Source organism: Heterodontus francisci, chromosome 11, assembly GCF_036365525.1.
Source record: "Heterodontus francisci isolate sHetFra1 chromosome 11, sHetFra1.hap1, whole genome shotgun sequence".
Taxonomy (NCBI): Eukaryota; Metazoa; Chordata; class Chondrichthyes; order Heterodontiformes; family Heterodontidae; genus Heterodontus; species Heterodontus francisci.
Window position 1 is genome coordinate 69,098,688 of NC_090381.1, and position 12,488 is coordinate 69,111,175.

Consider the following 12,488-nt stretch of genomic DNA (forward strand, 5'->3'; position numbering starts at 1 on the left):
GAGTAGGTAAATGGGCAGGTATTACACCTCCTGCGATTGCAGGGGAAGATGCCGTGGGAAGGGGATGAGGTGGTGGGGGTAGTGGAGGAGTGGACCAGGGTGTCAGAGGGAACGATCCCTTCGAAATGCTGACAGGGGAAGGAGGGGAAGATGAGTTTGGTAGTGGCATCACGCTGGAGGTGGCGGAAATGACGGAGGATGATCCTTTGGATGTGGAGGCTGATGGGATGGAAAGTGAGGACAAGGGAAACCCCGTCACGGTTCTGGGAGGAAGGGGTGAGGGTAGAGGTGCGGGAAATGGGGCGGACACGGTTGAGGGCCCTATCAACCACAGTGGGGGGGAATCCTCGGTTGAGGAAAAAGGAAGACATATCAGAAGCGCTGTCATGGAAGGTAGCATCATCAGAGCAGATGCGTCGGAGACGGATAAATTAGGAGAATGGAATGGAGTCCTTACAGGAGGCAGGGTGTGAAGAAGTGTAGTCGAGGTAGCTGTAGGAGTTGGTGGGTTTATAATGGATATTAGTAGACAGCCTATCCCCAAAGATGGAGACAGAGAAGTCGAGGAAGGCAAGGGAGGTGTCGGAGATGGACCATGTACAGGTGAGAGAAGGGTGGAAATTAGAAGCAAAGTTGATAAAGTTTTCCAGTTCAGGGCGGGAGCAGTCATCAATGTACCGGAAAAAGAGTTGGGGGAGGGGGCCTGAGTAGGACTGGAACAAGGAATGTTCGACATATCCCACAAAAAGACAGGAATAACTAGGACCCATGCGGGTACCCATAGCAACACCTTTTACTTGAAGGAAGTGAGTAGAGTTGAAGGAGAAGTTGTTCAATGTGAGAACAAGTTCATCCAGGCGGAGGAGGGTGGTGGTGGATGGGGACTGGTTGGGCCTCTGTTCAAGGAAGAAGCGGAGATCCCTCAAACCATCCTGGTGGGAGATGGAGGCGTAGAGAGATTGGCCATCCATAGTGAAGAGGAGGCGGTTGGGGCCAGGAAATTGGAAATTGTCAAAATGACGTAGGACGTCAGAAGAGTCACAGATGTAGGTGGGAAGAGACTGGACCAGGGGAGAAAAGATAGAGTCAAGATAGGAAGAAATAAGTTCAGTGGGGCAGTAACAGGCTGACACAATGGGTCTGCCGGGACAGTCCTGTTTGTGGATTTTGGGAAGGAGGTAGAAGCGGACTGTCCGGGGTTGCGAGACTGAGGTTGGAAGCTGTAGAGGGAAAGTGAAGTGTAAAGTGAAATACGGTATTGCTCGATTAGTGAAACCAGATCTGGCAATAAATGGGCCAATTGTTTGCCAGTTACATTGAAGTTTGCACCCCTGTGACTTTAATGAACAAAACTGGAGATTGTGCCTGTGGGAATGACAGGGATGAGAGAGGATGTTTATTTTACTGCCATTGAACAAAAGGTAAAGGGACAGTTAAGCAATGTGACGGTGACATGCCTGAAGTAAGGGAATTGGGAACTTAAAAGGGAAATTGTAAGGGACTTGGGAGAAAAGCGTTCCATGAGTATATGGTGAGAGCAATCATTGGAGGAGGGTATGGGTGTTAAGAGAGATGAAAAATTGGTCAGAGAAGGCCTTGTGGGAGATTGTGATCGTGGGTGCAGAGAAGCCTCGAATATAGGGAGGGGAGTTTGTAGGAGAAGGAATATTGAGTGGGAGCAAGTGGGCAGTGAATTTGAAAGAATGGTGAGGTGGAGATGAAATCACCAAGGATCAAGAGTCATTTGGTGCACAGGCTAAGGGAGAACACCTTGGGAGGAAGTTGGCATGCAACTTCAGGAGGCCTTGAATAACAGGTAAAATCACAGAGTTGTATATGGTATGTATGTGTGTGTATATAAGTTGTCTGGATTTTCCCAGCCATTTAAAACACAATGGGCTGGATTTTACCAGCCCCTTGGCATCATGGATCGTGGTGGGGAGGCCCATAAAATGCTTGCGGGAGCGGCCCACCACCATCCACGACACCCAGAAGGCACAGCCAGATATTACCGGTGGTGGCAAGGCCTCGTTGTGGCCCCCCACCTTCATTTAAATATTTTAATGAGTGTAATAAACATGCTAATTAACTTACCTGCTCCCGGCAGCTGTCCCACGCCGATTTTACGGTCACTGGCAGCAACCCAGCACCTTCGGAACGCCATACGGAGTTCCGAGGCGAGATGCTGGTGGGGAGGGGGGAGGAGTCAAATTATCAGGGCGGGGGTGGGAGAGCGGGAAAAATCTTTTTCATTGGCTGTGGGGATGGTGGGAAGGGGTTTAGGGTCAAAGGGAATAAAGTTCGGTGGTGGGGGGGGGGGGGAAGGTCATTACTGAGAACTAATTTTTTGGGGGGGGGGGGGATAGACCAAAAAAACTATTTATGCATTTAGGGGGTGGGAGAGGGGATTGCAGGTTTGGACAAATCTTTATTTAAATTATTAAAGAACCGGTCCCTTTAATCATTTAGGTGTCCTTTAAGGGCTTGAAGCCCTTTAAAAATGGCATCTGGTGCCTGTGCAGTGGCGCTGGACGCCATTGCCGGGGACGCGGCGACCACTCCACCCGCTCCATTTAAATGAACCCCCGCGCGTAGTATCGCTCTGCGGTGGCGCTTCCTTGTTGGAAAGCTGCCGACTTTACAGCGCTCCGCCGCTGAGTGCGGCGTGCTGATGAAATTCAGCCCAGTGGGTTATGAATATGTTAGCTACTATTAATTACAAAGGAGACTATTGTGGTATTTGCATCCTCTTGAAGAGGTGGTTTATATTTCATGGAAACATTAATATGAAGCAGTCTGAATGTTCAAGTGCTTTTCTTAATTTCTGTCTGATTCTTTTCTGTATTATTGCAGCACAATTTTCTTCCAGCCGACAGCATTGATTGATGATGTTTTAGTACAATGTGTAATAATATATACTTCTGTGTTTTTAGACTGTGAATCAGCTGGCACATGCCTTGCATCAGAATGAATACTTGGATGCTGGTTGTCTAGTCCGTGTTTTTTGGCCAAAATCGAAATGCGCTCTTCTTCGAGATGATGTGGTGTTAATGGACAGGTTTGATATAGTTTAGTTTAGTTTAGAGATACAGCACTGAAACAGACCCTTCGGCCCACCGAGTCTGCGCCGACCATCAACCACCCATCTATACTAATCCTACACTAATTCCACATTCCCACCACATCCCCACCTGTCCCCATATTTTCCCTACCACCTACCTATACTAGGGGCAATTTCTAATGGCCAATTTACCTATCAACCTGCAAGTCTTTGGCATGTGGGAGGAAACCGGAGCACCCGGAGGAAACCCACGCAGACACGGAGAACTTGCAAACTCCACACAGGCAGTTCAAAGTAATTTGAAATTGATGTATTTATAAATTATTAAATAGCGACATTGACTTTGATGCAATGTTTTTGTTGTAGCTGGGTAGGATTAAAAACATTTCTCTTAATTTGAAACATTCAAGCATTGTCTAGCATATTCTTTATTGTGTCAGAGTTTATTTGTAAACATTACTAAGTGTTTTGTTGGCATTTCAAAATGTTTGTATATTAGATACTTTTTGTGTAAAGTCAACTGGTGTTTCTTTTTATAGCCCTGGTACTGATGTCACCACAGAGCTGGATAGCTGGATTGACAAGTTCTGTCTGGATGCTGATGTCTTTGTTTTGGTGGCAAATTCAGAATCAACACTTATGCAAACTGTAAGTGTGTGCTTTTTTTTGTGCTTGGCACAGTTTAAAGGTAATTTCCTAGAAATAACATTGTTCCTTTCTAATTATTTCCACTTCTATTTCTGTCCTAAGTGCCACTTTCATGCAAATCTCTGAACAAAAATGATTTAGCAATTGTTGAAAATTGTAATATACGGTAGCTTCAGGATAAATCTGATACTACAAACACAGAATTTATGTACCAATCTGTTTTGATATCCATTTATCAACTTCATGCACCCAACTGATAAACACTAGTTTAAAGTAATGTCTGTATTCCAACATTCATAAATATAACCAAATGTCAGTTAATTCATTAAAAAGCATAGCTTAACATTGAATTTGTTATTTGTTATAGATTCTGAAATTTTAACAACTTTGGACTCAGAAATTTCAAAGTATTCAATTATTTCACTTTCAGGAGAAACAATTTTTTCATAAGGTTAATGAGCGACTTTCCAAGCCTAATATTTTTATCCTGAATAATCGCTGGGATGCTTCTGCTTCTGAGCCTGAATACATGGATGAAGTAAGTTATGGTTATACACTGTAATCATTGCTTCTTGTCATGCTGCAAATTGTTGGGTCTAAAAATGACACATCACTGGCTTAATTAGTCCTTCATTTATTGAATATGTCATAAAATATAGTTGCTTTAGATGTCAAATTGTGTAAGCTTATTACGTTACCATTTTGCATATTTATTACTGTGATCACGCACCCACACACATGCATGTGTGACTATATGGAAAAAAAAATAGTTTTACTCAATTTCTGTTGATCTTGCCTGAGTATGAATCCATATCGCTTTTACAATTCAGGTACGTCAACAGCATACTGACCGCTGCGTTAGCTTCCTTGTGAATGAGCTTGGAGTAGTGGATTATGCACAGGCTGAGAATCGTATATTTTTTGTTTCTGCCAAGGAGGCTGTAAATGCCAGAATTCACAAAGCACAAGGAATGCCAGAAGGCGGTAAGTGTTGTGGTATTCTTGATTGCACAAATATCAAAGAAGTCTTGCATGCAAATAAAGCTTGGATATTATTTTGCTTCTCTATATTTCATTTTCTTTGATCTTAAGGGCAAGATTCTGAGATGTGCTTTATCTAACTTCTATGACATAGGTTTTAAAACTAGGACCCCAGGACCCTAGCTTTTACATAATGACATACCAGAGGTTATCAGACTTAATAATCTCTCATCAGATTTCTGTATTTGTTGACTTGCTAACATTGTTATCCCTGTGAAGATCAGCAAACCAAAAGAACCAAATTAACTGACCCGAATAAAAAAAAAAAGACAAGATTTCACTTTTATAACTTTTACTTTAACAATCAAACCAAAATCAACATAAATTAAACATGAATTAGCAGACAAATCTCATATATATGTCACAAATTACACATTTAACTATCAGATACATCTTTCAGATTTACTGGGCAGTCCACTCAGCATATATGGCACCAATTACAGCCACAAAGTTCTTCAAAGCTCTGAACTTCCTCAGGTAGATCTTCCAAGATGCAGCCACTGATTCTCATCCGATAGTAGTTCCCTTCAACCTGAACTCCATAGGTATGGTCTTCACCAAAATGGCGCACTTCTCTAGAACTTGCTCAGCTCTGCTGACGACACTCTTGATGACGTGGATCCACTAGTATTACCTTAAGGCTCCACACAGCTGCAGCAGCTCAGATTTGCCTATGGCTAGCACCTGGATCCAGCCTTCACTTTCTTCAGCTTGCCTGCATCCCACCTCTGTATTATCAGAGCTTGGATGGCTCTGTCTTTTAATCTGATTCCAACCAGTTTCTGTTTTCTCAAAAACCTGACTCTTTAGTTTCAGTTTCTGTTTCCCCAGAAATGTGAAGTTTTAATTTCCCTTTCAGTTAGGGTCTGTCTCAAAAAAAAACAAGCTTTGAAACCAGGGTCTGTGCACCTAACAGAACATTCGACAAGTCATCTGTTCAGAAAACAGCTTGTACACGCTGCTCCATTGGTCCCGCAAAACACAGATTTCAACACAACATATTTCTATTACTATATAACTAAAAATGTTTTCGGCAGTGATGGCACTCTCTTCTTTTTGAGTAGCTAACGTTGCATTTTGGTAGTTAGTTACAGGAAGGTACTAGTGTTTGGGCAGGTCCCTTGGTACATGTCATGGGGTAGCCTATACGGAAACGTTTTTAAAAAAAAAAAATGTGCTTTATGGTTAAAAAACCCACTAACATCTATTTGTATAGATAGCAATAAATCACAAATTGTGTCTTTCTTTGTGATTCTGGTGCTTTGGGATGTTTCTCCACCTACTAAAGACACAATAAGTGCAAATTATTGCAAGTTCAGTTGTTGTTGTAATTCTAGTAGCACCGTTACGACTGAGGTGAGAGGAGTGCACTGTCTTTTCTAGTTCCACTTCTCCACAACATATATTTAAATGTTTACCCAGTTACAGATATTACACCAACCAGGTTTCTTTAATAAATAACAAAATTGTCAGTTTATTATAAAACAAGACTTATCCAGTAATGAATGAAAGCATTAACACACAGATTGAAAATTAAAGTTCCCTTTTAAAATCCCCCACACACAAACTCTCACACACTGAAAAAAAATACAGAAATTCTCTCTGCAAAAGGAATGGGCAATAAATGTCGGCCTGGCCAGCGATGCCCACATCCCATGAACAAATTTTTAAAAAGTCTGTTACAAGGAAAAAAACAAAAAAGGAATACTTTGGCCAAATACTTGCTAATTCTTGGGAGAAAAAAAGAGAAGATATGGAAGGATGTCAGTTGTCCCTTTTGGCCTGGTGTCCACGTATATGGTGACGGTCACTGGGATCTTCTCAGAAGCAGTTCTTTTCAGGCGGCGTCGAGAATTAATCTGGCAGATTTTTTTCCAACTTCTCAGGCGAAATGTAGCAAGGGTTTTGATTATCACATTGAATACACAGGGTTTTTTTTCAAAGACAGGAGGAAAGAGGAGCTGACATACTAGACCTCTCGGTCTCTTAGAGAGGTGCAAGAAAGATGAGCTGAGGTTTATTTCTTGGCAGGTTGATCTTCCACTGCTTTTCAAACACAGTCCACACCCCAAATGAACCAAAACAATATCTCAGAAGTGAAACCAGACAGCAAATCAGAGCCTCCTGACCCTCATAAATCTTGATATATCATTTCTCTGTAAACATCTCCCCCAGGTTACCAAGGTTTCTGTTTATTGAGCTTAAAGCACTTGATTTCCAGCAAAGGTTGTTTTCAAACAACATCTCGTGTCCATTCAGTGAACTTTGTAAAGAAAAAACACATCATGGAATCTCTTCAATTTTAAAACACAAGTCCTCAAAAAATTTAACAAAAAATGTAAGCACTTGCGTAACACCTCCATCCTTGAAGGAATGAAACCCCATTTTTAAATGCGTTTCATTACAAAAAGTAAAAAAAATGAAGATGAAACGATTTTAAAACACATTTACGCACACATTCTCATTCACTCTTTACCTATAGTTAATACAGTTCTGCCTTGTACCATCTTTGCGCTCAGATAACTCAAAGCAAAGTTAAATCCTGGACAAAGCATCTGCAGTTACATTATTCCGAAGAAGGGTCACTGACCCGAAACGTTAACTCTGCTTCTCTTTCCACAGATGCTGCCAGACCTGCTGAGTGATTCCAGCATTTCTTGTTTTTGTTTCAGATTTCCAGCATCCGCAGTATTTTGCTTTTATATTATTGCAGTTACATTGTGTTGCCCTGCAATGCGGATAATCTTTAAGTGATAAGGTTGCAAGAGTAAACTCCATCAAAATAGTCGGACATTCTGGTTTTTGTATTTTTCCACAAAGGCTAGGGGGTTATGATCAGTATATACCGGTGTGTCTCTATGGTCACGGCAGACTTGGACCTCGAAATGCTTAAGAGCTAGTAATAAGCTGAGGGTTTCTTTTTCCGCAGTTGAATATCTTTTTTGGTGTCAACTTAGCTTTTTGGAAAGGTATCCCACTAACCTTTCTATGCCTGGTTCTTCATCTTGTAACAGGACTGCACTGACCCCCAGACCACTAGCATCAATTGCTACCTTGAAGGGCTTGGTGAAATTTGGAGCAGCCAAATTTGCTTCATTAATCCAAATGGCTTTCAGCTTCTCAAAAGATGCTTGGCACTTCCCTGACAACACTACCTTGTTTTTTTGCACCAAATCTGTCAATGGAGCAGCTGTAGTACTAAACTTTGGTGCAAACTTGCAGTAGAAACCACACATCCCCCAAAACCTCATGATTTCTCGCTTAGTCTTAGGGGTAGGGAACTCCACCAATACTGGTACTTTTGCTGTTCTTGGCAACACTTGTCCTTGCCCTACTATATGCCCGAGGTAGGTTACTCTGGCTTTTGCAAGGTTTATCACTAAATCAGCCGATTGTAATTTTCTAAAAAGAGCTTCTAGTTGTTCCAAGTGGTCCTTCTGAGTGTCACTGTATATCAGCAAAACATCAAGGTTAACCATATAGTCAGAAACACTGGCTACCTCTTGGTTCTTTAGTTTCTGAAAAGTGGCTGGGGCATTTTTTAGCCCGAATGACATCACTTGGCATTGGAAAAGACCATCTGGTGTGACAAAGGCCGATATTTTTTGAACTCGAGGTGTTAAAGGAACCTGCCGCTAACCCTTTAACAAATATATTTTTGTAAGAAACATGGCAATGTCCACTCATTCAATGTAGTCTTCCAAGCGAGGAATTGAGTAGGAGTCTGCGCTTGTTACTGCATTAACCTTTCTGTAGTCCATGCAGAATCTAGTTGATCTATGAGGTTTAGGCACTAATACCCTGGGGAACTCCAGCTGCTCGGACTGAGTTCAATTTGGTGGTTTTCCAACATGCATTGGATTTCTACTTTTACCTGGGCCTGTTTCTCTGGACCTAAGCAATCAGGATGCTGTTTTATAGCAAAGAATTCCTGAACATCCACATCATGTGTGGCTAAGGTTGTACATCCTGGCTTGTCCCTACAGACTCTTTTAAATGCCATTGGTAGCCTTGTGAGGTGGTCTTGTTGTTCTGCATCTAAATATGAAAGCATAGTGTCCAATCTCCTTAACAATTCAGTCTCCTTCTGCCTCAATATGCCTTTCATCCTCACTGTCCCTACTACCTGACATACCTGTGTTTGCTTATCCTTCACCCGGCGATGATATTGTTTCAACATATTGATATGACACAACTGATTCTTTTTCCAGCAATCTGGGGTGTCAATGAAATAATTTACTTTACCAATTCTTTTGACCACTTTGTATGGACCATTGAACCGTGCTTTCAACAGTTCACCCTGTAAAGGCAGTAATACTAACACCTCATCCGCTGGTTGAAATGCTCACGTCTTGGCATGCTTGTCTGCCCATTTTCTCTTGGTTGCTTGGGAAGCTTTAAGGTGTTCCTGAGCCACTTTGCAGGCTCTCGTGAACCATTCCCAGAACACGGATACGTAATCTAGCACAGAAGATTTGTCCTTCTGTTCAAAAGCTTTTCTTTGATTAGTTTTAGAGGACCTCTTATCTCCTGTCCATAAACCAATTCAAAAGGACTAAAACCAGTAGACGCATTAGTTGAATCCCCAGTGGCAAACAAAAGAAATTCTAGCCCTTTGACCCAACCATGGGGATATTCATGTCAGTATGCCATGATCATCATTTTGAGGGTCTGATGATACCTTTCTAAAGCCCCTTGTGTCTATGGGTGGTATGCTGAAGACTTTAACTGCGTTATACCCAAATTACCCATAACTTCCTGGAAAATTTTAGACATAAAATTGGGACCCTGATTCAAATGAATCTCAATCGGTAATCCAAATCTAGTGAAGAACTAGGTTAAATTCTCTACCACTACCTCAGCAAAAATTGTTCTCAAGGGAATGGCTTCTGGGAACCGAGTAGCCATATCCATGATAGTAAGTATATATTGGTGTCCTGCTTTTGTTTTTGGTAAAGGTCCTACACAGTCTACCAACACACTACTAAATGGTTCCCCAATGACTGGTATGGGAATTAGAGGTGCTGGTTTTATGGCCGGTTGTGGATTTCCCACAATCTGGCACGTTTTACAAAACTGCGCCACATCCTTGCAAAGACCTGGCCAGTAAAAATGTCAAATTGTACGTGATTTGGTCTTCCGAATCCCCACGTGTCCCGCTATAGGAATTTTATGGGCTATTCTTAATATTTCCTGGCGGTACCACTATCTGGTGAACAGCCATCCATTCTTCATCCGCAGGTCAGTGAGGAGGTCTCCACTTCCTCATCAGAATCCAATTTTTAATATAGGAAGATAGGAACAGGAGTAGGCCATTCAGCCCCTCGAGCCGGTCCCGCCATTCAATGAGATCATGACTGATCCGCGGCCTAACTCCATATACCTGCCTTTGGCCCATATCCCTTAACAAAAATCTATCTATCTCCGCTTTAAAATTAACAACTGTTCTAGCTTCAACTGCTGTTTGTGGGAGAGAGTTCCAAACCTGCACCACCCTTTGTGTGAAGAAGTGCTTCCTAACATCTCTCCTGAACGGCCTGGCCCTAATTTTTAGACTATGCCCCCTAGTTTCAGTGGAAATAGTTTATCTCTATCTAGCCTGTCTTTACCTGTTAATATCTTAAAAACTTCAATCAGATCACCCCTTAACCTTCTAAACTCCAGTGAAAGCAGACCTAATTTGTGTAATCTCTCCTCGTAACTTAACCCCTGTAGTCCAAGTATCATTCTTGTAAACCAATGTTGCACTCCCTCCAAGGCCAATATATCCTTCCTAAGGTGTGGTGCCCAGAACTGCTCACAGTACTCCAAGTGGGGTCTAACCAGGGTTTTGTACCGCTGCAGCACAACCTCTGTGACTTTATACTCCAATCCTCTAGATATAAAGGCTAGCATTCCATTAGCCTTTTTGATTATTTTCTGCACTTGCTCGTCGCATTTTAAAAACCTATTCACCTGAACCCCCAAGTCTCTTTGGACATCCACTGTACTTAACCTCTTCCCATTTAGAAAGTACCCTGCTCTATCCTTTTTTGGTCCAAAATGGATAACCTCACAGTTGCCCACATTAAAATCCAACTGCCACAGTTTTGCTGATACAACTAGTCTGTCAATATCTCTTTGCAATTTTATGCTATTTTAATTTTAATATAGTAGCCTTCTGGAACTCGCTTGTTTCAGCTTCCGTTAGAGCCGATTGTGCCACTTTAGTTAACTCTGGATGGGCTTGCTGAGCCTTGGTCGGAGAAGATTTATTGAACATTTCCTTCAGATTATCCAGATCCCCAAAGAAAGTTTCAGATATTCGGCTATCATTCTGTGGTGCCAATTTTACCTCCAACATTGGAACTTGTTTAGCCATTGCTCAGGACACTACACATGAAGGAAAAAAATACTGGAATCTTTTCCTGCAAACCATACTGTCTCTTTAACTTCACTTGGTTTTTCCATGACTTCTGGAGAAGCTACTACCTTCGTTCTGACCAAATCATTCCCTAGGAGTAGATCAACTCCATCTACAGGCAAACTATGTACAACTCCTACAGTTACCATTCCAGACATTAGGTCACACTCCAGGTGCACCCAATACAAAGGTACGGGTATATACTCCCCGCCTATACAATTTACTAAAACCTTGGCGGTCAGTGCGCTCTCTGGTGGAAAAGTTGTGCCGTTCCACAGCAAATGAGTTTGGGTGGCTCCTGTATCCCTAAGTATAACTATAGGTTTACCTACCTCACTTGAGGGATAAGAAGTTACTTTTCCTTTTGACAAGAATTTCCTATAACTCTCTGGTATCTTATTCACATCCCCCGCACTCTCAACGATTTTTGTACTTGGCCTTACAGCTGCAGTCAGCGCTACAGCCTGATGTATTCTACTGTCAGTCTTGGCCCCTTTCTCTACATTGGCCTTGTGCACCCTAATAAGTCCCATGGGTTTACTCTGCAACTTCCAGCATTCTGCACAAAGGTGTCCCACCTTGTGTCCTTGTAACTGGACCCTGAGCATCTTCCTTTCTGGCCTGAGGAGGAAATCCTGGGGCATTCCAGCTGTCCCTTCTTGTCCCCGATTACTTGCCATCCTTTCACTCTCCCACCTTCTATGCTTCTTGGGTTTATGTGGGTGACAGGCAAAGGGTTTTGGGCTTGTAAACAAGCTCGTAATCATCAGCGATCTCAGCTGCCTGTCTGGCCGTTGAAACCTTCTGCTTCTCTACATGGGTTCTTACTAATGGAGGGAGTGAACTTTTAAATTCTTCCAGGAAAATTATTTCCCTAAGGTTTTCATACATGGCCTCTACCTTTTGTTCCCGCATCCAAGGATCAAAATCAATTTGCTTTACTCTCTCAAATTCTATATAAGTATGCTCAGGCTGTCTTCAGAGGTTTTGAAATTTCTGCCTGAATTCTTCAGGGACTAACTCATGCGCAGCAAGAATAGCCTTTTTTGCCATCTCATAATCTGCAGAAGCCTCCTCAGAAAGCATGACATAAACTTCATGAGCTCAGCCCATCGACCTGCTTTGCATGAACAGTGTCCAGCTTTCCTTTGGCCACTTCATCTGTTTGGCTATCTTTTCAAAAGAAATGAAAAATGCCTCTACGTCCCTTTCCTCAAACCTAGGGAGGGTTTGCACAAATTTAAACCACTCTCCACTGTGTCCTGGGCTGGAGTCAGATCTTTCCTCACCAGAACTTTCACTGGAGTCAAGACCTCCCCTTTGTCTTTGTTCCAT

General features: G+C 42.3%; 1 protein-coding gene across 1 annotated transcript in view; it reads left to right on the forward strand.

The window, feature by feature from the left end:
* Nucleotides 1-12,488, forward strand: part of LOC137375298 (mitofusin-2-like) — a 94,921-nt gene that overhangs the window by 21,909 nt on the left and 60,524 nt on the right. Inside the window, exons 5-8 of the mRNA XM_068042251.1 lie at nucleotides 2,934-3,058; nucleotides 3,601-3,709; nucleotides 4,140-4,247; nucleotides 4,540-4,693. Coding sequence (XP_067898352.1) covers nucleotides 2,934-3,058; nucleotides 3,601-3,709; nucleotides 4,140-4,247; nucleotides 4,540-4,693 — 496 coding nt within the window. The remainder of the gene's footprint in view (nucleotides 1-2,933; nucleotides 3,059-3,600; nucleotides 3,710-4,139; nucleotides 4,248-4,539; nucleotides 4,694-12,488) is intronic.